Below are 23,305 nucleotides of genomic sequence, written 5' to 3'. Positions count from 1 at the left end.
CGAGTTCCTGATATAAAACACTGCTCAATTTGCCGTCAAATTTATTATTGTCTAATATCATCGTAATTCAATGAGTATGATTTCATTGTACGACACCGGAGAAAATTGCTGCAAACACCGGATAGATACATTTTTTTTTCTATTCAAGATCACATCGTGCATTTTATATATTAAAATCTTTTAATGGTACCTGCCCATTATAGTTTATAATTTATACGGCTTGTATGTACAGCTAACAATGTTTAATTACGCCCCGCGTAAAAGAAGATATATGAAACAAAAATAACGTTGATAAAAAGTACATCATATTTTTATAATGGAAATCGAATAACATACCTATCTTATATTCTTTTGATAAAATGAAGGATTTTGATTGTATTATTTTAGAAATAAATTTGAAAAATGTGAAATTATTTGATCTTTTTCTTTAATTGCACATTTTTCGATTTTATTTTTAAAATGCTACAATCGAAATCCTTCATTTATCAGAAGAAAATAGAATAAAAGGTAACTTCTTGTCTTTCGATTTTTGCTTTCAACTGTTTACTTTCCAAGCGTCGTACTTCAATAAGGTCATTCTCGTCCAATTACGGCTGGACCGTTCATTCGCGAATACACAGAGTATAGGCGAAATTACACGAGGAAGATAGACGTTACGTTTAGCAAATTTGACAAATCCTTGCTTGCACACCGATCATTAAGCTGAGTTGACATAAAGCGCAGCCGCCGGGCTGCCGGTCGAACAACAGAATGTTTTCATTTCCGCCGCATCTACCATTTATTCATCCCGCGTGCAAGCTGTTCGAATGGAACTCCCACTTTATTAATATTCGGCGATTAAATATGCAATGGGTGATTGTAATAAAGCGTTATGTTAAGTATTAATGTATCGTTTAATAAGGTACTTAGAATAAGCTATACAAAATAAGCTGCATATATAAGCTAATTGGTAAATATTATCTTACAATCCAGTACAAGGCCTATCACAGCAAGTAGTAATAATTTATAAAAATACAAGGTGCCCCTGCACCAGTAATTCGCATCCGCGCTGATTAGATAGTACAATTCCTATAAACGATACTAAAATAGACCAGTAAAAAAACATGAAAAATTATATATCTTACAATACAATAATATAAATTTCTTTAATATTTGCAAAATATTAAAACGACACTATAGTTACCTTAAAATCGACTTATGGTCACCAATATTTTCGTACTATAAGATAAATAATGAGCTTATTTCAAACAACATCGATATGCTTATTATCAATAACATAGAAATTAATAATTACTAATTTAAAAAATTAATAATTATAAATTTAAAAAAATTAATGATTATTAGAAATGTGAAACAAAATTAAATAACAGCGTATTTTATTGGCCGAACTGATGCGCACTTAGTGTGTACTAAATGCAGAAATTCAACACGAGCTCCAATAGTGTTGGTTTTAGTGCAAAATGCATTGAATGTGCTTCAGTGCCGCCCAATGTAAAACACTATAAAAGCATTGTATATGCGACAATGTAAGAAAGATATTGTTAGCAGTCTTTTCTATCTTCCTCTTTTTCACATTCCACATCTCCATCTCCATTTTTGTATTTACACTTGCACTTTTTATACTTTACTATTAGATGCTTCGTCTCGGTAGCGTCGCCTCCAGCAAGATCTAATATGCAATAATAATTATATATAGGAATTGTGAAAATATCTTACTTCTCTTTTCTTTAGTATTACCATTATCTCGCCCTAATGTAATTTGCTTCGGTTTTTCTGAATCTTTCAATTTTTTCTTAGATGTAGTATCCTATAATAAAAAAATATGTGTACATTTAAATATATTTATAACATTATAGAAAAATTTTGTACTACTAATAATATATGAAATTTTTTTAGTATTACAACTAATAATCTTTTGATGAGAAAACAATAATTTTCATCGATAATTTAATTTATGAATATAGCAAAAAATAATTTTAAGACTAATAAAAATATAATTAATACCTCATGAACCCGTTCAATTCGCTCTTCTTTCTTGGAATTTTTTCTACCTTTTAATCCAAATCTGAAGAATGGTCCAATACCGAAATTAATAGATCCGCCAATCCAAGAAAATGGGATCAATATTATACATACGCAGATACTTAAGAAAAGGGCGGTTACGATAAAGGACCTATACCACCAGCTCAATTTACCTGTGAAACAATACATAATTAATAATTCAATAATATTCTGTTAATAATATTAAAATATTTTGTTCTTACCAGTAGCATTATCTACAAATTCAGATATAACGAGTCCAAAATATGAAAAAGGTTGAAAAATTGTTACACTGAGAAAATGAGTTAATGCATAGGCTGGTGTTACTTGCAATCTAGGATTTGTCATAATCGTTTCATAGTATTTTTCACAATCGTTTGTAGCTGTAAATAAATTTTCACCCTCAAATAACATACATTAAATATTTCAAATTTATCTCAAATTACAGAGTACAGTACTCACGAAAAATCGACGCAAGCCATTTATCCAAAAAACTCATTTTATGTGGTTGGCAGGCGATTGGCATTTCTGCAAATTGCGATTGTGCCGCCATTAATTTGATTTCTGTTTCCTACAAAATAGAGCAATTAAATAAAAAATAATTTGTAACCATTATCTTATTCAAAATGTAGTATCTGAATATTTAATATGTTTCATTACGCAACATAGATGTAATTACTATACAAATGTATATATATCTTAAAATATATCTTTTATAATAAAATAATATGTAAATTACCTTAATAAGTCGCCACCAAGTTAAGAAAAAACTGATTACAAATATAACATCGATCATGATAAAGATAAGTAATCTCCGAGACCATCTTTGCCTCCTTAAAATAATAAAACTAGAAATAACTGTGAAGAAGATTATAGTTATGTCCCACTGTAACAGTTTAGAAAATCAATTAGATCCATGTTATTAGATATATAAGCTGAAAATGTAAAAGTACATCTTAAATATTACACAAATTATACTATTATTCTTACGTGTTCTTTCATAAATGATAGATAATATATCAAATAATCTGATGCTTTGTCCATAAACAAATTGAAATAATGAGACACTTCTGCCATATAATGACATGCCGAGTATTCAGACTGCTTTATCGCATTATTGAGAATTCTGTCAGCTTCCCTTATAGAACCTTGGCCATTTACAAAGTTCTGAAGATACTCAAACTGGGAAGAAGATGCTTCTATATTGATCGTTCCAACTAATCTATCATCAATTCTCTGCAAGCAAAATTTATTCCATTATATAATTAAAAATTTTTTTATTGACTTTGAGTAAAAAGCTTATACACATAGTTTTAGACTTTACTCTTTTTAATTATACATAGCAACTTACCTGTACCGCAAGATTTGATAATAATATAGTAATTAAACGTTTATAGAAGATTGCTTCCTGAGTGTTCCGTTCATCTAGTTCTCTGCTCTTGCATGGCTGTGCTATGGTAAGCGACTGCTCATTCTTTTTTTCCTCTAAACTAAAATTTAAAGGAATTAAAATAATCTATCAATCTCAACATTTTGTACTTTATACAGAATTACTTATACCTAGGCAAGTCTTCGTCTGCTGACATATAGAAGAACGAGTGTATTTTTTGTAACTCAGGAGTGGGTCTAAAACAAAAAAGATATTTATATAGAAGATTTGAGATTAAAGATGCACTGTACGTTTATATTATCAATATATAAACATGCAATTAATAATATATTGATATGGATTATGAAACAGCTTTTGCATGCGATTAAATAAGTGTTTAAGGACAAGGAAGTAATATAGTTTAGAAATGGTGCTGCTTATATAATGCATTTATTTTTGGAGACAAAATGCGTATTAAGGTGTCAAAATACTTACAGTGTGACATCATCGAATGTATCAGCTTCCTCGCAATAGACGTTCAAGAAGGCACACACATAAAACACAATGTATATTGACATTCGCGAGACATGCATGTCGATGTGTCATACGCTTCTACAGTGTCCCGAAATATCAAATATCGTTCTATCGTGAGAGAAATCCGAGATGATCAAAATATTCTGAAGGACTATTGTTAAGAAAACATCGAAAACACATGCCGGCAGAGGAAACTGGAGGAAACAATAATTTTCCCCTCTGATTGACGCTGGTGTCGCTGATGTTTACCAATGGCAGACCAGTGGTATGACCAAATCATTAAAAGAAAATACCCTACTATTATCTAGTTCTCTCAAGGTGCGCTCACATGGAATGCGGAATGGTGGAACTGCGGAACGTTTTTGTGATTGGTAGCGGCTTCATTCCGCCGATTCTGCCGTTTTCTTTTTCTTTTTTCAGCGGAATAACTTTTGCACATGTTTCGTGTTGTCACGAAGACAAACAAAAGACTTAATTAATTAATAATTAATTTATTAATTTTAATAATTCATTAAATAATTGTCATTATGATATTGATTTCATGCTTCCTCATGCTATTGTCATTACAATATCGATTTCATGCTATTTCATGCTTCTTTCTCAGTCGGAAACTCGGGATATGAGGCAGCGGAGAAGATGCAAAACACGATTAAACGCGACACAATTTTGCATAATACATCGCATCCGACTGACGACGAATGTTGGCACGAACGCCCGACAATTTACTTCACTTCCGACACTCCACGAAACTTTCGAAACGCTCGCTCGCGTCAAAAACTCGTACGGGATGACGAGGATGCGAGTTAAAATGCGCCGCGACTCGCCACGATCTCCCCCCGCCCGCCTACCCGACGTACCGACCGACTACCTAGCACTGCGTAGGGGAAAGTAGGTAAATTGCACGCACCTAAGGGAAATTTATCGCAGTGAAGTGATTTTTAAAGTTGAAATCGATACGAGTACAGAAATAGAAACTTTAAACATTTTTTTATCATTATGTATTGTCATATTGAACAATTTTTTATTTGATAATGCTATATTCAGCAAAAAGAAGCAAGTGGTTAAACGAAAAAATTTCTCGGGCCTTGGGTAATTGTACATGCGGTTGGATAAATGGACGCGGAGGAAAAATGAGGTTATAGCCCATTCTTTTAACTACACTACACTGCACTACACTGTACTAGTGGCACTATAGTTGATCTCACGTGGTCTCACGCCTTTCAAGATGGATGCGTAAAATTGTCGACGGCGGACTTGATTTGATAAATAAACAATTACTGGATGACTATTTAATTAAATTTAATAAACAATAGCTCAAAGAACGCAGGAAAAAACGTACTTTTGTTAGGTATAACAAAATTAAACGAATAAAGTAAAAATACAGACTTATTGCCTTATTTTCTGAACGCCAAAATCGCAAGAAAAATCATGATTTTACTTTTTCTTATTTTTTAAATTAACTACGTTTTTAAATGATATAACGTATGGTTATATATTTAAAAAATGCCTTCAGCCTACAAATATCGTCGTGATATAAGTTTTATTCATTGGGAAGGTGCCAAACCACGAAGCGTACAATTACCCAGTGCGTACAATAACCCTACTTTCCCCTAGTAGCGGCGCGCAAGCGCGTGCGCGTGGCCACGCATCACTACGCAGTACGCAGTGCCAGCAGTCGGTCGGTTAGGGAGCTCGGCGGAAGGTCGCGGTGCGTTGCAGCGCATTTCAACTCGTATCCTCGTCATCCCGTACGAGTGTTTGATGCGAGCGAGTGTTTCGAGAGTGTCGTGAACTGCCGAAAGTGAAGTGTCGGCCTTCGTACCGACATCCGTCGTGTCGAATGCATGGTGCGAAGTCGTGTCGCGTTCAATTGTGTTTCGCAGCTTCTCCGTTGCCTCTTATTCCGAGTTTCTGACACTCGTAAGCACCAGGAGGGTTTCGAGAGTTCCGAAAACGAAGGCTCGCGCGTGCCAAGTATGAATTCAAGACGAATCGTCGTGAGAAAAATCTTGGATTCTTCGTGTCGCTCAGACGACAATAATCGGTCGGGATGGCACGAAGTCGCGTCGCGCGTTTAATCGCGTCTTCTCCGTTGCCCCGTATCCCGTATCTCGAGTTTTCGACAGGCGTGAGTACCGGAGGTGCCGAAAACGAACTGAGTGTCGCGCGTTTGTGCCAAGTATGAATCGAGAGGAGGATCTTGAATCTTCGCAAGCGGCGGCTGAGACTACGAGACGGAGCGATCAGCGAACGGTGAGTCAATTTATTTGTACGAATATCTACTGTTTATTTGCTCCCACATTTCAGTATTTGTGTCTTGCCCTGATTGCGCTTGCATAAATTGCGACTCAATAAATCGCGCATAAGCCGTTAGGATAGAAAAAATTTAAAGTTCGTGTACGCGCGCTCGGCACTCATTCCTTCGCCAGGTGTGCCAACAGACGCAATTGATATGCTTTCCGAGGAATTGACCGACTGTACTATATACATTGGCGTCGTAGTGTATGTTCACGTTATAGAGATGGCGTATGGCGTCTCGAAAAATCGTATCAGAAGTATCAGCTAAATCGTGGACGTGGCCATTCTCAGGTTTTTTTTCTCTTCTTTCGATTTTCTCGTAAAATCTATCTTATCCAATTTTTTATGCGTACTTTTATTCTACAAAAGAATTGCGATTTTCTCTTTTTTTGCAACTGTATACAGAATATACAATAAGTTTGTTCGAGTTGCTTGAAATCCCCAAAAATTTGTGCACTCGAGGTGAGATAAATATATATTCGATCGTAAGAAAGAGAGAGACGACAAAGAAATTAATTCAAAAAGGGTAGCAACACGAACAGGCCTAATTTTGCAATTTTCTAACGCAGTTTTCATTGATCCAATGCACTATGATTTTGTTTTAATTTTTTTTTTAAGCCACAAACAACAATAAATAATTTATCATATTTCATTACTGTAATGGCAGATAAATAACCGTGTTGTTATGTTATATCTGTCTTTTTGAAGCAAGAGCGAAAACGTAAATCAAAATCGGTACACAGTCGGTATGCAGGCGTTTCTGTACCCTATAAGAGCTACAATATTTTTAGAATATTATACGAATATTATTAAAAAATAAAATAATATTAAAATAATATTCCGAGAATATATTTTTTAATATATATTAAATCTAATATTTCGGGAATATTATTTAATATTAAATAATATTGTGTTATAGGGTATGTGTGTTTGTGATTTCTGATTATCAGTTTGTTTCCTATTTCATATAAGTATGGGAAGGCTCTTGCGATTGATCAGCGCTAATTGCGCATCCGCAATTTCCGCTCAATGGGACATAGGAAAATACACCTTAGCGGAGCGGAATCGGCGGAATGAAGCTGCTACCAATCACGAACGTTCCGCCATTCCGCATCCCATGTGAGCGCACCCTTATTTATTATCAACAATGATATATTTATCAGATGACTACCAGTTGATGTGTTAAAATAGATTTTATTCATTGCAATTGAAAGAATAATACTGTTCTATCTTGTTATAATTTATCAGTTTTATTGCGTACATATAGTATTACATTGTTTTTTATTACTGTAGATAATTGGGTTTTTGTACCATAAATTATGACTAAAATATTGTTGCACATGCGAGTTTATTTCTATAATATTCATATACACTTTTGAGATTTTTTCTTTTACTTACTTTTTTACAAGAAATTCACACATGACAAGGTAATATAAAAAGAAAACTAGAAGTATGGATGCTTTAATACTGAAGTGATAATGGTATTAAGAAGTACATTGAAGTGCATTCAAGTACCTCAATAAGTCATTCTTCTTATGTATTACATATGTATATAATAGCTTTATTGAAAATAAGAAAACTTAAACTAAGGTTTGTAATCTAGATCGTCACTTTAGTATATAACACCGAGTATCATTTAACAATCTTAATTTTATTCTTAAATACTTTATTCTCAGTGGGCTTTACTTCACCGAATCTAGCTTTTCTTTTTTCCAAACGTTCAGCCAATTCAGCCTAAAAAAAAAACAGAAGATTTGCACTAAAATTAATAACAAAAAAATATAAAAAATCTCCATGTATGCACATATTTACAAAGATATTTTTGCTTACTTTCTCCATCAAAGTGGACACCGAGCTTCCAAATCTTTCTGCACGTTTCTTCAGTACTTCATATGTAGTAGGCTGTGAAAAATTTATCGACAGTTATAAAATGATTCTATGAATTATTTTGTTTCTATAATGTAAACTTGTAATATAATCTTTATAATAAATTTCTTACCACGGGTGTCTTTATGGATGCAGCCGATTTGTTATTTTGGTTATTAACGTTAAAACGAGCTAATCTAGCCTCCTTCTTTGCTGACTCTGATAATGGTACTCCAAATTTCTTAGCCCTCATCTCTAATCTCTGTCAAAAAATTAACACTATTATGTATAAATAATACAATGCAATGAGCGTTGCATTGTTTAGAGCAAGTAAATTTTATCACTCGATGTTATAGTGGATAAAAATAATATAAATCTTTAGCTATCTACCTCTTTCGTGCTGAGCTCCGATAGTTTGATAATCTTTTTCTCTGGCGGCATGTCTTCAGATGATTGGGCTCCTTTGTTTTCTTTCTTCTCCACTTGATCATTCTTTATTTCCTCCAATACAGGTTTGCGGTTCAGCACTATCTTTTTTGCATTGGTATTTAGGTTATTGCTTTCTATAGACAATTTTCGCTTTTCAGGGATCTCCTGTGAATCTGGCTTACTGGATAACTCTTCAATTTCTTCATCCTGTAATTAATTCAAAATTCTTATATATTTCTAACAGAAATATACAATCACAAAACTAATTGTCCGGACATACAAGATATTGGGAGTTTATGCTGCAAATCAAAAGCATACTTTTGATTGAAATGCATCATTGACAAGAGCTTCCATTTAAACTTACTTCCAATTAAATTTTCCCTTAAAAAAATTACAATATTAAATAAATTTGTAGCATAAATAAATTTTCATATCCTGTATGTGGACAATTAATTTCGTGGCTGTATATAATATTTGGGTATATCACACATCTATTGTTTAATATATTAATATATTACACTAACGCCAAGAACTTCATCTTCATCTAAAATCTCTTCCGCAGTTTCATCCAAGGACAATGCAGCATCTGTAAGATATAAATAATTTTAGAAACATGTTCAAGAGATTTAGATTGAAGAAAAGAGCTAAAATAGAGTAAGAACCTCCATGAATTGCTAGCTGAAGTCTTTCTACTAATTCGTTTTTATTTCCTGTAGCAGGTAGTCCTCGTTGTTTCAATTCAGCTCTTAAGTCAGCCACCTGGTAAAAAATATGGCAGTGTTTAATGAAATTTATAGGAAAGAAGTCTCAGTTGCAAGAAAACTTGAAAAAATTTTTAACAATTTCTATGTTTTACTGCTTTGTTTGTAAAAGTTATGATTAGATAAGATTTTAGAAATTATGAAAAAAAGATAGAATCTGTAAAGAAAATTGTACATGTTATAATTGAAACAGAAGCTTAACACAGTTCCGTTTGCGTCAAGTGCATTTTGCCTGACTTTCCATTCCAAGTACATTATTTTCTTGTAAGAATAATGCTATCTAAAATTGGGTTTGTTCGCATTGCTTGAAAAGCAATTTGTACTTGAAACGAGCTAAATACATATTCGAGTGTAGCAGAGAAAGAGACAATAAAAAAAGTGCAAGCAACATAATAGACCTATTAAATTACATTATGATAAATAAAAACATTTATTTGCTAGAGCACTTACGCTTTTCTACTATCACCTAACATAGTTGTATATGTAGTCTTACAAATATAATTGCATATCATAAGAGTATATTATATACTGTAATCGACCACTGTCGTGTTAATGACGCTTTAAAATCAACAACGGAAATGAATGAGACGAGGCAGCTTCGGGAACAGCAAGCCGCACGGCTTTTTAGGCCTCCAAGGAAAATTAATGGTTAGGGTATCGCCGGAAAAACGGCGATCGCCCAGCTGCACGTAATACGAGTTGATTGGTGATGCTCACCTTCATCTTCGACAGCTCGGTCAAACCTTTCTCGTAGGACGAGTCGGCCATGGTGCGTTTACCCTAAGTAACAAGTAAGTTACTGACGATCTAGCATCTCATCACCATTTACGAGTGCTCGTTTCCAACACCGCGTCTCGCACGCTGCCGTACCTGCCGTAACCCTCACGTAAACGGAACGGTACGACGTATGTATATACGCCTCAACAGCTACGATGCACAGGAATGCAATCGTTCGCAAATGCAGTCGTGATCGATCGAAGAACACGCGCCGTGAAAAACAACTTTGAGAATGAATGCCGTGAAAGCGAGAAAACGAATTGTATGATATCTTGTAATTATTTGAAGAGATTATTCTATTTTTTTCCCCTTAATCGCGTCGTGCGATTGCTCGAAGAAGCTCGGCGTTAGGTTGGTGACACTGTATCTGCTCTTTTCAACTGAACTTCTCGCACGGTTTATCTTTTTTCTCTTTTTCTCTAACGTGAAAGGAAAAAGAGGAAAGGCCAATCGTGTAGAAAGCTCGGCGAAAAAGGGCAGGCCTACTGATCGTGCAGGTGGCACTCTAACTTCTAAAGTAAATCGCAAATTGTAGCTCCGTCGAGATGGTTGACGAGTCGACGAAGAAAACTTTGAGTAACATTCCGTTGTTGCAAACAAAAGCTGGACCAAGAGACAAAGATTTATGGGTGCAAAGATTGAAGGAAGAATATCAGGCTCTCATCAAGGTGAGGGAATTGACGCGATTCTTCTTCTCTTGCAAATTTATAGAAGTCACTTCCATATGGACAGTTTTTGTGTTACTCAATTTTATAAAAATATTAAAAATTAATTTATAAAATGTTGATTAGCGTAACATTAATCATAGAGATATTCTGTAGATAGATTTAAAATACATAATGATTAATATACAAATTTAATTACATTATATAATTTTATTGTTGTAGTATGTTAAAAATAATAAGGAAGCGGACAATGACTGGTTTCGACTGGAATCAAACAAGGAAGGCACTAAGTGGTTTGGCAAGTGCTGGTACATTCAGAATTTCCTGAAATACGAATTCGAAATAGAATTTGATGTGAGTGGACATCTTTGATTTTTTTATTTTTTATTTAAACAAAGAAAAAGATAAGGAAAATGTTTTATTATATCCAATATAGAATTCTATTTGAGTGACATTTTATTTATATTTATCAATTATGCTAAAATTATTAAAAACAGAATGAATCAAGATTTAATAAAAAAACTAATAATTTTTTTCTTGGACATTAGATTCCCATTACATATCCCACAACAGCACCTGAAATTGCTTTACCAGAATTAGATGGTAAAACAGCAAAAATGTACAGAGGTGGCAAGATCTGCCTAACTGATCATTTCAAGCCACTGTGGGCTCGCAATGTTCCCAAATTTGGCATTGCTCATGCAATGGCTCTTGGTGTAAGCTAAATATTTTATTGTATACTTAATAATTTAATGTATAATTAAAAACATAAAAAAATATCTTTTTAGGCTTTCATAAATAATTTCTAAAAAAAAAATTTTTTTTTAGTTGGGACCATGGCTGGCAGTAGAGATTCCAGAGCTTATAGAAAAAGGAATTGTAGTTCATAAAGACGATAAAGAATCGTGAATTGACAACGACATGCAAGGACAGAAATAACAAAAACTGTAACTGTTGAATAAGTTATTTTTTATGCCTACCATTTAAAAAAAAAGAATTTATACAATTTATATAGATTTTGTTAAGTTTGTATAAAAGTAAACGTAAGACAGTTTAAAATATTTACAGACGTTGTAGAGTACATGATTACGATCAATCACGAAAATTGGTATCTGCTGATACAAGAGATCACGTAAATGAATTCCAGTAATTGTAATTAAATTTTACATTGTAAATAAGTTTTAAGACGCTACACGTCTAAAATCACTTTTATTTTTAAATCATAAATGTTTAAAAATTTATTAATATTCATTAAATAATTCTACAATGCGAAACTAAATATATTTCTCTTTTGGTTCATGGGTTTTAAATTTCTTTTTAATTCTACAATGTCTTATATTTACTACTAATATACATTGAATATTTACATTCAACGCGCGATCAAATAAAAGTTATTTAATACAGGCTATTTATCATCGTCATCCAATTTTATCTTCTTGCTATCTTTGATTATTTTATTGAGTCTGTACAAGTCCTTAAGCGACACTTCTCCCGTTCCCCTCTTAAGAGGTTTTGGTTGAGACGCATCCGGTTTCCATCCTAACATGTATATTATCTGAAACGTGGCAGGAACAAACGCGGTATTGTCTTCTTTCGTCTTTCCGTAGAGCTCTTTGTATATAGATGCGGCCGCGATAAGCGTGTCTCTCGGTAAATGTAAATTACGATTCCTAGCTGCATTACTTTCAGCCATTCCTAAACAAATATAAATTGCGTAATATATCTGCCTGTTATATAATTTTTATACAAACAAAAGTTTTATAACATTTACCTTTCAGGTCCCACATAAGCTCGAACATGCTTGGGTAACCAATGACTATCTCGTCCGTATCGATAGTCAACATAGTAAAATTCGCTCTTGTTAACAGCGATCCAATGTCCCTGATTTCCACGAATGGTGAAATATGTGGCGAGATCCCACCGTGCCTCTCGAATTCAGCTAATTGCAAGGAACTTCTGTATTATCAGAGAATGAATACTAGAAATAATAAACGCAAGCAAAGACATGACACTCGATGGAAGATCCTCGATCGCAATGTCGCCTTTACCTTAACTCGTAAAGCGTTTCGCCGCCAAATACAGCTGCCAAGAAGACTCCGTCGTTCTTCAGACTACTGTTGATACGTCTAAAGCATCCGGGAAGATCATTGACCCAATGAAGACTTAGACAACTGATCACCATATCAAAGCTGTTGGGCTCAAAGGATGGATTCTCCTCATCAATGGTCTCTTTCTTAACCCTTACACCCTCCATGGTCTCAGCTTGCTGCAGGAAACTTGGACTCATGTCGGCCAACACCAGTTCCTCCACGGACTCGCTGAAGATCCGCTTGGACACGTGACCGCGTCCGCATCCCAGGTCGAGAGCCCTGCCAAACTTTCGTTTGATATCAAATATTCGATCGGCTAGTCTGTCGCCCACTTCATCCTTGATGTAATCATAAAGCTGGACATTAGCGTCCTTGGCGGCGCGTTCGCGCTGTAACAACTTCGTGTTCCTGTCAAACACGTTCATCGGACTGTCGGGCGGCAATGTGGACATGGATGCAGCATTGCATGTACTATTAGGATTATACTTGGAACTCAGCAAATTTAATTTGCCGCGCAATATTTGGCTTGTCCCACGAAATAAAATCTTTGGCGTCATTTCTTGATCACAATAATCTCAATTGATTCTTTTTTTCTGCTTAAATTAACTTATAAATTTTTCTCCTTCTGTAATGTATTTCTATTCTGTAGAATTTTATTTTTTCCTCTTATAATATTTATTTCTAATTTTCTATAAAATAAATTATTTCACCATCATGATTAAAAAATGTTGGTACTTTTGCAGATATTATCAACGATAGACGACAGGTTTACGATTGAATCGACATCAGTTGCTCCGGTTTAGTCTCCACACAGATCGAGGTTAGGATTAACCTTAACCTATAAGAAAGATTATAAAACGTTAAAAAAAAAAAAAAACGTTATCAATGAAATATAAACAAAATAAATATATAACATTTATAGATATAAATTTTATTTATAAATAAGTTTTTTAAAAAAGTATAAATTTTGACCGTTAACAAGTGTAATAATATGAAATAATTGTTACAGTTGTAAAGCGCTGGCACAACACCTACATGAACATGACATGAATACTCGTTTTCATTATTCTTCATTTTAGCGTAGTCGCACATATTTCTTTCATTTCCAATATTAATTAAAATATCCATTAATTTCTATTATTAATACTTATTCAGTTAATATTATTATTAAAATTAATATTACTGAAAATATTGACAAATTTTTTATATATTTTATTAAAATAAATACTTATAATTGCAAAAGTTTGAAAACCATATTTCGAAGCCATATTTTAAAATTGTACGCGTGTCAACCGTGTCTGTTCGTTTTAGCTAACTTCTTGCACCATTTATCTTTTCTCTTGTTTTCTTTACATTGAAAAGAAAAAGAGAGAAGATAATGGTGTAAGAAGTTCAGCCGGAAAGAACAGATGTGACATGGCGTCTCTTTCACTTTGGTGTCGCTGCGGTGTGAAACCTTCTTTACGGAGACGACTATACTTCGCGTCGCGCTCGGCGAGGTACCGCGTTTTATATCCGACAAAATTTACAGAAATCCGGAGGATTTCTAGCTAGAAAGATGGTTCAGAAGAAGGTAAGATCGTCGAACTGTTATGTACAAATAATATTTCCGTCGAGCGACATAATCAACGACGAGTATCCGTATTCGAATCTGAAGCATGTTCTCTCGGCGTGTAGCCCGAAAATATGCTTTCGTTCCATTGATTGATTCAATAACTATGCAACATAATACTTGTGGTTTTCCGAAATTTTAATTCTGCAGAAAGATGCTATTTCTGTTTATAGTAACGCTCAAACGGACTGATTCGTTAATGTGATATCAATTTAATATTTCATAACCTAATTTTATAATGCAAAGTAATTTCATAGATCCTGATGTTACGACGAAAATTTAAACGACTAATATTTAGCAATAAACGCATAATTTTTATGGAATAAAAGAAATAGATCGTTGGATTCTTAAAAAATATTTTTGCATAAAAATGGCAATAACAATGAAATTCTAATTTTATTTGGTTAAAAGTTGAATTTATTGTGGAAAATTGACTATCAACTTGAATGTATTATGAAAACGTTAATTTCTAATAATTTTTTATTTTCTATTTTAGCCTAAGAAGAAGGTTGGGAAAAAGGTAGCTGCCGCACCATTGGCAGTTAAGAAGGTTGAACCAAAAAAAGTGACCAACCCACTCTTTGAGAAACGGACACGCAACTTTGGCATTGGTAATTCAAAATAATTTTACTAATTTCTAATTAATAGTTCATCTGTATCAAAGCCACATGTTATGTGAAATTTTTCTTTAAAATTTAGGCCAAGACATTCAACCAGCACGTGATCTTAGCCGCTTTGTAAGATGGCCAAAATACATCCGTATTCAGCGCCAAAGGTCTGTGTTGCAGAAGAGATTGAAAGTACCACCAACAATAAACCAGTTCACTCAAACATTGGATAAGCAAACTGGTATGATTGTTATTCTACACATTATTAAATAATTTAAAGAATTATTAAATTCTCTGCATACATTTATACAAGAAAATATAACAATATTTTAATGTTATTGTAGCTACACAGTTATTCAAAGTGTTGGAGAAGTATCGTCCCGAATCAGCAGCCATGAAGAAGGCGAGGTTGAAGGCGAGAGCCGAGCAAAAAATCGCGAAAAAGGAAGATACACCGACGAAAAGACCAAATGTCATTCGCAGTGGAACCAACACTGTGACCACACTGGTGGAGCAAAAGAAAGCTCAGCTTGTTGTTATAGCTCATGACGTTGATCCTATTGAGGTTAGTTATATGAATAAATTTATAATAGATTTATATTGTACAAGATCTCTATTTAACAATGATGCTTGAATTTCTTCACCTGAAGATGCAAATATTAGTAAAATTTTATTTGTACTCGCGGGATGACCCATGACAACTGAGTGACGTTTTATATTGTTATATATTTGTGAGAAATTGTATATGCTAGCCCAATTAGTTCATTTTTTGTTGTTACAGATCGTATTATTCCTTCCTGCTTTGTGCCGCAAGATGGGCGTACCATACTGTATTGTTAAAGGCAAGGCACGTTTGGGACGTCTGGTTAGGCGCAAAACCTGCTCAGCAGTTGCTCTTACTCAAGTACGTAATTATATCACCAAATTTTATATTTTTATAATTTGTATTTAAGGCTCCTGACTCCTCAGGCGAGAACTCCGCGTTGACGGTAGCGACATTTCGTCGCGGACAAAATTAGAACTAATACACGTGAAACGTGACAGATTGACGATGAAATGTTATCGTGCATGTCATTTTGTTATTATGTGTTTCATTGTGAAAACATGACTTGTCTCGTATTTACCAAATTCGTAAAAATGGACCGCGAGTAAAGTTTCTTTGAATTTTATACATAAAAGTACATTTTTCACTCCTTTTAATAGCTATCCGTGTGTTTTCCTGTCTAAGTAGACGTCACTTTACGTGCTTTTTACAACTATTTACTGATTGTTAGGCGGAAAAAGGATAGTCGTGACCGATATTTAAAAGTGTTTTAAAGTCATCTGCTTAGTTTGTTTTATCCAAATTGGCTTTATTTACAAATGGCATGTCGGACAAAATTACGTGTCATTTCACGCAATTTCTCGCTTCTGACGTCACGACTTCAATATGGCCGCGGCGAGTACTCAGGAGCCTTAATTCAACTGCATTATTCTATGATGAGTACTCTTAAAGAGCCAATCCAATGATGCAATGTGATATCAAAAGATTTCTGATACACATTTAAAAAAATTAATTTTTTCACCTTTATTTCTTAATTTTATTAAAATGTATCATTTAATTTCAGGTGGATTCTGGCGATAGAGCAAACTTCGCAAAGATTGTTGAAGCCATTAAAACGAACTTCAATGATCGATATGACGAAATCAGGCGTCACTGGGGCGGTGGTTTATTGGGCAGCAAATCTGCGGCCAGGATAGCGAAATTAGAAAAAGCTAAGGCCAAGGAACTTGCGCAAAAACAAGGTTAACATCATTGCCCGTATTACTTACGGATTACATAAAAAAATAAAGGATAAACTACATCTGGTACCTGGTATTTATTTGCTAGAATATTCCCACGTTTATATTTCTGCTTTTCCATTTTGTATAAAGGATTTTTATTATCTTAAAATAAGAGAGAATTCCTATAAATTAAGTATATACAATGAATATTATATCTAATATTTTAAATTCGTTTCTTAATGAGTTTCTCTAGCCGCTTAATTCTTCCAGCTTCATGTTCTGGGCTGTTAGGTACTACGTGACTTTTTGTAGCGCTTGCAACATTCGTGTTTTCAGATTGTTTAAATTGCTCGATCAATACAGTTTGGTCCGTCTTTTTCAATCCCTAAAATATGCATCGATTATATTAGATTCTCGATTAAAAATATAATAGATTTATAATTTTAACTTTTGCAAAAATTACCTTCATATCTAAAATCTTTTGAAATTCCGAAGACTGCAAATCGGGTAAGCGTATATTGCACTGTTTTACAAAGTCGCTGGGAGATTCAATTGGAGACATTACAATCTTTAATATCATTTCAGCATTTGCCATACCTTTGACCACAACCTGTAAAATAAGTAACATACATCAAGTATATATTTAATATATTTATCTACTCTTTGTAAAATATTTAATCACTTTGGTATATGTGACTGGAGCTTTTCTTTGTATTTGATAACCCGTCGACGGAAGATCTAGCAAAGCTGTTTTCAACATGTGGACATCTAATAATAGCTGTTCCGCACCGACCGCGTTTAATGGCTTACATTTAAATAATTGTTGTACTAATTTTGGTATAAAAGAGCTGAAACAAAATATCCAAATATTTTAGAGAACCTTGAAAAGGAACATCTAAATTTATAAGTATATGACAAATGTTTTACCTGGCAAATTTGACACAAAATTGTGTGAAGTATTTTCTACAAGAGGATAGTCTATCTCGTATGGTGGGTATTGTTTGTCGAAGATGCGCTATTATTGTATTAACATAATTACTCTGATCGCCCACAACTTCTACAGAACTCCATTGTACCTAAGGAAAACAGAGTTACTATATTTTTGTCATACGATACACACACACACACACATACACGTACATATATTATATTGTAGGACAATAGTATATTTGAATTATGTGTAATTAATGTACTATTGATAATTGTAACTTTTTTAATAATTTACCTTAGTCATTGCAGTCAATGCGGATTCACATGCTGTTTCCAGATCTTGAACTAGCAACTGAATGCAATTAGAAATCACGCTAAAACAAACAATGAAAGGAGGATTAAGTTAAGGGTTTTCAGCCAAAATAAAAAAGTTCCCTATACCTACATCTAATGAGCTACTTTATGACTTCCGCTAAAAATAATGAATTCAATGACATCAAATTTCTAAGAATATATACATTAAGGGAACAAAAAGAAAACTTACTTGTGAAAGATATCCTGTTCTTGAGACAAGTTTATTTTATCCGAACAGCATTTATCTGTCTTTTCACGAAGTTTCTCCCCTAATTGCTGTGTCGTTTCTAAACAATATTCTGCGGTTGTTAAGATACTGAAAAAGATATATTATTTTAATAATTAAATGGAAATGAAGAATTAATAACAAATGTATTTACCAGCATATACGAGATTGTTCCTCTTTATTAAATCTGGTAGTTTCTCCCTCCTTTAATAAACTTTGGAAATTTTGTATGAAACCTGAAGTTGATAGCTCCCTGAGATCACGTGTGATATTGCCCATGCTGGTACCAATTCCTGCACTGCCTCTATAACGGTTACATTAAAATATGTATAAATTAAGTTGCATCAAGACACACATAAATTCTGAAATTAATTTGCATTATTTTTAAACTTACTTGGGTAAATTATTCTGTAAGATTTTAACTGCATATTCTCGTAGATACTTTTGAAAAGTCTCGGCGAGGCTCAGCATAATTAAACCGGTGCTGAGTTGCGTACATTGCAACATGCACTTTTTATAAAATACAAACAGATCGGCGCATGAACTCAAGACACTGCTCGGGCCTTCAATGCCGTCGAATTCTTTAGCACCTGGCGGCTGCGTTTTAGAATCGGACACAAACTTGTCCATCAGATCTGCCAAATTGCGATCCAAACTTTCTATGTAAATGCTCAAATACGGCTCGAAACATCGTCCTATTAGTTTTTCGAATGGAGATGGCCTCGGTTTTTCGTTTTCAACCTGTAGTTATAAAAGAATGAAATACTTTTTCAATAATACAATGAATATGAAACTCGTTAGATGTAGGTAGGGAAGATGAAAGTCCCAGCTATTCCCATTACTACTACTACATAAAGTTACTACTGATTACTATTATTACATAAATATAGATACATATATATATAAACGGTTTTGTTATACCTTTTCATCTTCTTCAAAAGGATTTCCCGGAACTTTCTCCGCAACTTCATTACTGACTGACGTGTTCTTAGTATCAGTAGTCTCCAAAGTGCTGCCGATAAAACGCTTCGCTAGCAGCGCTTCGAAATTACTGGTTCTTTGAATCGCATAAAGCAACAATTTAACGTCTATCTCATTACGTCTCTTGTTCATCAACTTAGTAAGATCTTCACGCGTGACATGGCAGAATTGTACGGCTATTCGCTCGGAAATCTCCCAATCTTGAGGAAAGATTATACCGAACTTAGATTCAAAGTCGATTAGATGTTTTTTGATCCATGCATATCTTCGATCTATCTTATCCAACCAGGCAAAATCCTGATTCTCATCGAATAAATGTGCATATTCTTGCAATTGAATATTTACAAACCAAACGAGCAGATCTTTCCTTTGAAAAAGAAAAGTATTTCAATCATTATCAAATTCTTATTGTTACTTATAAGAAAAGATCTCCAACTCGAAAATTTAAAAACTTTAGCAATACATGGAGGATGTTTTAACATGTAATAAATGATTTTTTTTGCTGCACAAATTCATCCTGAAGGAATGAAATCTCTCAACTTCTAAAATCTCTCTAAAATTTTGTTTTATCTCTTTTTGTTGGTGAATAGTAAAAGTAAAAAATTTTTAAAGATTGATTTTACTGAATTCGAGCAGTAAATCAAATTTACTACATGTCAAGGTATAATCTATGTACTGCCAAAGTTACATAATTTTTCAAATTTTTGAATTGGAGGCCTTTCCTTACTATAATACATCTACAAATATCTATACATACTTCACTTTAGGATGTAATTCTGATAATACTAAACATCCTTCCGTCAACTGATTGAAATGCTTTGGATTCTGGCCTGAAAAGGCCTGTTTGAAATCCGCTGTAATTTGCTGGGCCAACTCATCCTGAATTTGCTGAACCTATTGTTCAGATAAAGATAAAACATTTAATCAAAAGTATTCTATTATTAGTATTTACAATACTGTGTGAAAAACAACTTCTTCCTTATTCCTATATGTTCTATATGTCCTCTTGAAGAAAAAGATAAGAAGGCATTGGGTAAGAATTAAAGATACAATTTGCACCCTTACTTGATCGGATAATTGCTTCACTTGTGGTATGTCCATGTAGCTATTAAAATGTTGCATCACCTGCATCACTCCTTGCAACGGTAAAATAATTTCTCCATATTGCTTCTTTTGTGTTAATACTCTAAAGCCAAAGAAAATAGATACATAGTAGATTTTACAATTTTGCATAATGTTGAAATATATAATATTGTTAGTATATGTACTTCAAGTTATCCACTCCTTCCACAAGCATGTGCAAGTGGTTCAATGTTGTTATTGAGGCAGTAAGATTCTTCTTAGCAAAATCCAACTGTTTGATATCCCTTGTAATTTCCTTGACCACCTCCTCGGATTGTTCCGCCTTGTCTTTTATGTCTTTTATATGGACAAATAATTGCCTTATCACCTTTTGTGCATCCTCCAATGCTGCTCTGCCATCCTGACCCACATTTGTCTGACCACGTACGACTGACCGTATCTCTTTATCAATAGTGTGTATCTTATTTTCTATTTTATTCACCACTTCGTCGATGTTTGACAATGACTGTTCAGTGGGAAATAAATTGTTTATGTAGTCCACCACATTGAAATTGGGTTGGTCCAATGGATCAGTGATGGTCAAGATCTGACAGTGAGAAAGACAGCGTTAGGTTTGTTTTACAAAACAATACAGAAAACCTTTTATATATGTATATATATGATGCAAAACATCAACAATGACAGATCACACGATGTTGAAAAAATCAGTTCAAACAGTCAACGAGAAGCTTTTTTAAGTAGAACGTATCAAGAACATATCAAAGGTGAAAATGTCAAAATAAATTTAGCTAGGAATTCAAGAAAAGCTCTGCTGCTTCGGGCGGGAAGTCTAACCTGTTCGATCACATTCTGCACATTCGGTGGGAAAGTATAGATTGTGGAGCGAAGCTCCTCCAACTCGTCTTCCTCGTGATTTTCCATCGCGTTGCGCGAGTAAGCACGGGCATACTCATTCACGCGAGCATCGCGTTACACCCGTGCAGCACGAGGTGGATGTTGGTGGATGTGGCAGATGACACGTCGATGACGCTCGTAGACGCTCGCGCGTGTGCGACGCGGTGTCGCGGAGCGAACAGCGCGGTCGTAGCGACTCGACGACCATTGGAGTTTTATCGAGCCACGATAAACTCGCTGTCATTATTTAATTGCTTAGAATTAAAAAAAATCCTAATTAACTTAATTAATGATTTACTTAACAAGCGATTATACTATTGTCTCTTATATAGTTTTAAAGGGGAAAAAACCCGTTTTTTTCAATTTTTCCGTGGATTTTTTCGGTTTTTTTCCCAAGAGTAGAAAAATTCATCGGAAAAATTTAAAAAGTATCAAAGTTTTACGACATGATTTCTTAACTTTAGTTCGCTATACTTATTTTCGAATCCGTTTGCCATACTTCGTAAGATAGCTCAATTTTCCGTCTTATTACTTTCATACTAATTAAAGTTTTTAAGCTTGTATTATAAAAATTAAAAGTATGTAGTCTAAATTCAATGTTCATAAGATAATAGCAGGTTGAGAAAATAATTTGAATTTAAAGTAATTATATTTATAATAAAATATGTAGGAAAAAATAAACTATAAAACGAGACTAATATTAATGTGATGAAAGACATTAAAAATTAAATAACATGTCATTTATATAGTAAAAGCAGCAATTTTTTGCAAAAAAGCAATTTTTCCGAGAAAAATGGGAATTTTTCCGGTTTTTTTCCAGCGATTTGAAAAAAGCGGTTTTTTTTAAAACTATAGATAAAATAATGTTTTTTATTGCTTAATATAATACATAGAAAAAAATTAAATTAAGGATAAGTTAGTTAGAAATTTTGCAGCAAGTAATTTCTCTCTATTAAATTATAATTCCCAATTATATAACTTGAAAAATATTTACATATCTAAGATTATAATATTAATCTTGATGAATTATATAAAATTGAAAAATTTTAATTTTATAAGTATCATGTTCCGTGATTGAATTAATCATCAGTGAATTAAGATTAATTGCAAGTTTATAATAAATAAATAAAATTAATTATATAAATAATAATGATTTTATTGTTTAAATGATTTCAGAAATTTCCAAATTCGCCTTTGTTATATTTTTGTTCCCTTTTTTAATAGTCTGCCAAAGCGTTCAAGTTTTATTCATTGTTTTTATCTGTTATTGAACACGTTTCCGACGTGCTGGATACTCTGCATACGTTTGATTTATTTTCGATCAAATTTTTTACTACATCTCTAAATTCTATCATAAACCACTTTTTTAAATTTTATTAGAAAACATGTGTAAAATTTTTGATTCGCTGATACCATTATTTAATTATAATTTATGTTTTCAATCACGGAGAATCAATAGAGATTAAAATTTTTATTAATCCTATTTTATTATTTTTATTAATTTTGTTACTTTATATATATATTTTTTATTTTATTAAAAGAGAATTGATATTTTAATTGCTATGTGTGTGTGTTACGCAATACACACCTTATACAAAATAATAAATACAATACATTATAGATCTTTGTTTGATTCACAAAAGTGTGAAATCAGAGCATATTAAAATGTGGTCCATCTTGTTACTTTTCTCGAGATGAAATAATGAAAAATGTATAAATGAAAATAAAATAACATTAATAGCAAAAGTTATATAATAATTTTAGTAACTCGGAACTTGTCGATTTTCTCTATTCTTGCGAAATGATATGATTCACAAAGCAAACTTTACTAAATTTGGTATTCCACTTCCAGCTTGCGCGAAATATATGTTAATTAAAAAGAATTTGTACGTTATTTGAAGCCAGGGATTTCTTTTACGGTATATTAAATTATATCTTCTATATCACCTTTTCTCGTTTCCGTAACATAAAAGAATAACAGATAATTAAATAATTCTTTTTGATACAATTAGAAGAACCGCGAA

At 33.3% G+C, this 23,305-nt stretch overlaps 6 protein-coding genes and 1 long non-coding RNA gene across 14 annotated transcripts; 3 read left to right on the top strand and 4 right to left on the bottom strand.

Moving 5' to 3' along the window:
• Positions 1 to 874: 874 nt before the first annotated feature.
• LOC105193675 lies at positions 875 to 4,778 on the bottom strand. Its single transcript, XM_011158223.3, has 10 exons — positions 3,905 to 4,778; positions 3,601 to 3,666; positions 3,392 to 3,530; positions 3,031 to 3,276; positions 2,780 to 2,926; positions 2,503 to 2,611; positions 2,265 to 2,423; positions 2,005 to 2,195; positions 1,738 to 1,807; positions 875 to 1,669 (listed from the first exon to the last, which is right to left on the bottom strand). Exons 1-10 carry the CDS (start codon positions 4,000 to 4,002, stop codon positions 1,542 to 1,544), a joined length of 1,353 nt encoding a protein of 450 aa, XP_011156525.1. The 5' UTR covers positions 4,003 to 4,778; the 3' UTR covers positions 875 to 1,541.
• A 735-nt stretch (positions 4,779 to 5,513) lies between these two features.
• LOC120359779 lies at positions 5,514 to 7,580 on the top strand. The gene is made up of 2 exons (XR_005576556.1): positions 5,514 to 6,196; positions 7,214 to 7,580. It is a non-coding gene; the product is annotated as an uncharacterized LOC120359779 (long non-coding RNA).
• A 108-nt stretch (positions 7,581 to 7,688) lies between these two features.
• LOC105193658 (SAP domain-containing ribonucleoprotein) lies at positions 7,689 to 10,414 on the bottom strand. Of its 2 annotated transcripts, none has more exons than XM_011158203.3 (7): positions 10,015 to 10,414; positions 9,199 to 9,295; positions 9,055 to 9,122; positions 8,498 to 8,743; positions 8,241 to 8,369; positions 8,072 to 8,143; positions 7,689 to 7,975 (listed from the first exon to the last, which is right to left on the bottom strand). In XM_011158203.3, exons 1-7 carry the CDS (start codon positions 10,063 to 10,065, stop codon positions 7,874 to 7,876), a joined length of 765 nt encoding a protein of 254 aa, XP_011156505.1. In that variant the 5' UTR covers positions 10,066 to 10,414; the 3' UTR covers positions 7,689 to 7,873. The 2 variants fall into 2 exon arrangements, with proteins under 2 accessions (XP_011156505.1, XP_011156513.1); XM_011158211.3 differs by having other exon boundaries at positions 9,061 to 9,122.
• LOC105193634 (ubiquitin-fold modifier-conjugating enzyme 1) lies at positions 10,235 to 12,750 on the top strand. 2 transcript variants are annotated; one of them, XM_039458815.1, is made up of 5 exons: positions 10,235 to 10,425; positions 10,610 to 10,742; positions 10,962 to 11,093; positions 11,288 to 11,455; positions 11,568 to 12,144. In XM_039458815.1, the coding sequence occupies exons 2-5, from the start codon at positions 10,620 to 10,622 to the stop codon at positions 11,646 to 11,648; spliced, it is 504 nt and encodes a 167-aa protein (XP_039314749.1). In that variant the 5' UTR covers positions 10,235 to 10,425; positions 10,610 to 10,619; the 3' UTR covers positions 11,649 to 12,144. The 2 variants fall into 2 exon arrangements, with proteins under 2 accessions (XP_039314749.1, XP_011156472.1); XM_011158170.3 differs by lacking the exon at positions 10,235 to 10,425 and adding an exon at positions 12,518 to 12,750 and having other exon boundaries at positions 10,499 to 10,742; positions 11,568 to 11,686.
• Positions 11,690 to 13,992, bottom strand: LOC105193647 (arginine-hydroxylase NDUFAF5, mitochondrial). 6 transcript variants are annotated; one of them, XM_039458792.1, is made up of 5 exons: positions 13,837 to 13,964; positions 13,540 to 13,667; positions 12,788 to 13,467; positions 12,511 to 12,695; positions 11,690 to 12,434 (listed from the first exon to the last, which is right to left on the bottom strand). In XM_039458792.1, exons 3-5 carry the CDS (start codon positions 13,384 to 13,386, stop codon positions 12,145 to 12,147), a joined length of 1,074 nt encoding a protein of 357 aa, XP_039314726.1. In that variant the 5' UTR covers positions 13,387 to 13,467; positions 13,540 to 13,667; positions 13,837 to 13,964; the 3' UTR covers positions 11,690 to 12,144. The 6 variants fall into 6 exon arrangements, with proteins under 6 accessions (XP_039314726.1, XP_039314735.1, XP_025991196.1 ...); XM_039458801.1 differs by having other exon boundaries at positions 12,788 to 13,454; positions 13,565 to 13,667; XM_026135411.2 differs by having other exon boundaries at positions 12,788 to 13,454; positions 13,837 to 13,963.
• Positions 13,993 to 14,250: 258 nt separating this feature from the next.
• Positions 14,251 to 16,900, top strand: LOC105193625 (60S ribosomal protein L7a). The gene is made up of 6 exons (XM_011158154.3): positions 14,251 to 14,402; positions 14,938 to 15,052; positions 15,141 to 15,290; positions 15,394 to 15,614; positions 15,831 to 15,953; positions 16,657 to 16,900. Exons 1-6 carry the CDS (start codon positions 14,388 to 14,390, stop codon positions 16,837 to 16,839), a joined length of 807 nt encoding a protein of 268 aa, XP_011156456.1. The 5' UTR covers positions 14,251 to 14,387; the 3' UTR covers positions 16,840 to 16,900.
• Positions 16,901 to 16,907: 7 nt separating this feature from the next.
• On the bottom strand, positions 16,908 to 21,456 carry LOC105193618 (vacuolar protein sorting-associated protein 53 homolog). The gene is made up of 13 exons (XM_026135410.2): positions 21,222 to 21,456; positions 20,573 to 20,973; positions 20,370 to 20,490; positions 20,062 to 20,198; positions 19,245 to 19,671; positions 18,718 to 19,064; positions 18,478 to 18,627; positions 18,288 to 18,413; positions 18,039 to 18,117; positions 17,741 to 17,889; positions 17,496 to 17,661; positions 17,277 to 17,423; positions 16,908 to 17,198 (listed from the first exon to the last, which is right to left on the bottom strand). The coding sequence occupies exons 1-13, from the start codon at positions 21,306 to 21,308 to the stop codon at positions 17,037 to 17,039; spliced, it is 2,499 nt and encodes an 832-aa protein (XP_025991195.2). The 5' UTR covers positions 21,309 to 21,456; the 3' UTR covers positions 16,908 to 17,036.
• Between the last annotated feature and the right edge of the window lie 1,849 nt (positions 21,457 to 23,305).

Source organism: Solenopsis invicta, chromosome 2 (genome assembly GCF_016802725.1).
Source record: "Solenopsis invicta isolate M01_SB chromosome 2, UNIL_Sinv_3.0, whole genome shotgun sequence".
Classification (NCBI taxonomy): domain Eukaryota; kingdom Metazoa; phylum Arthropoda; class Insecta; order Hymenoptera; family Formicidae; genus Solenopsis; species Solenopsis invicta.
This window is presented reverse-complemented; position numbering and strand designations above follow the sequence as displayed.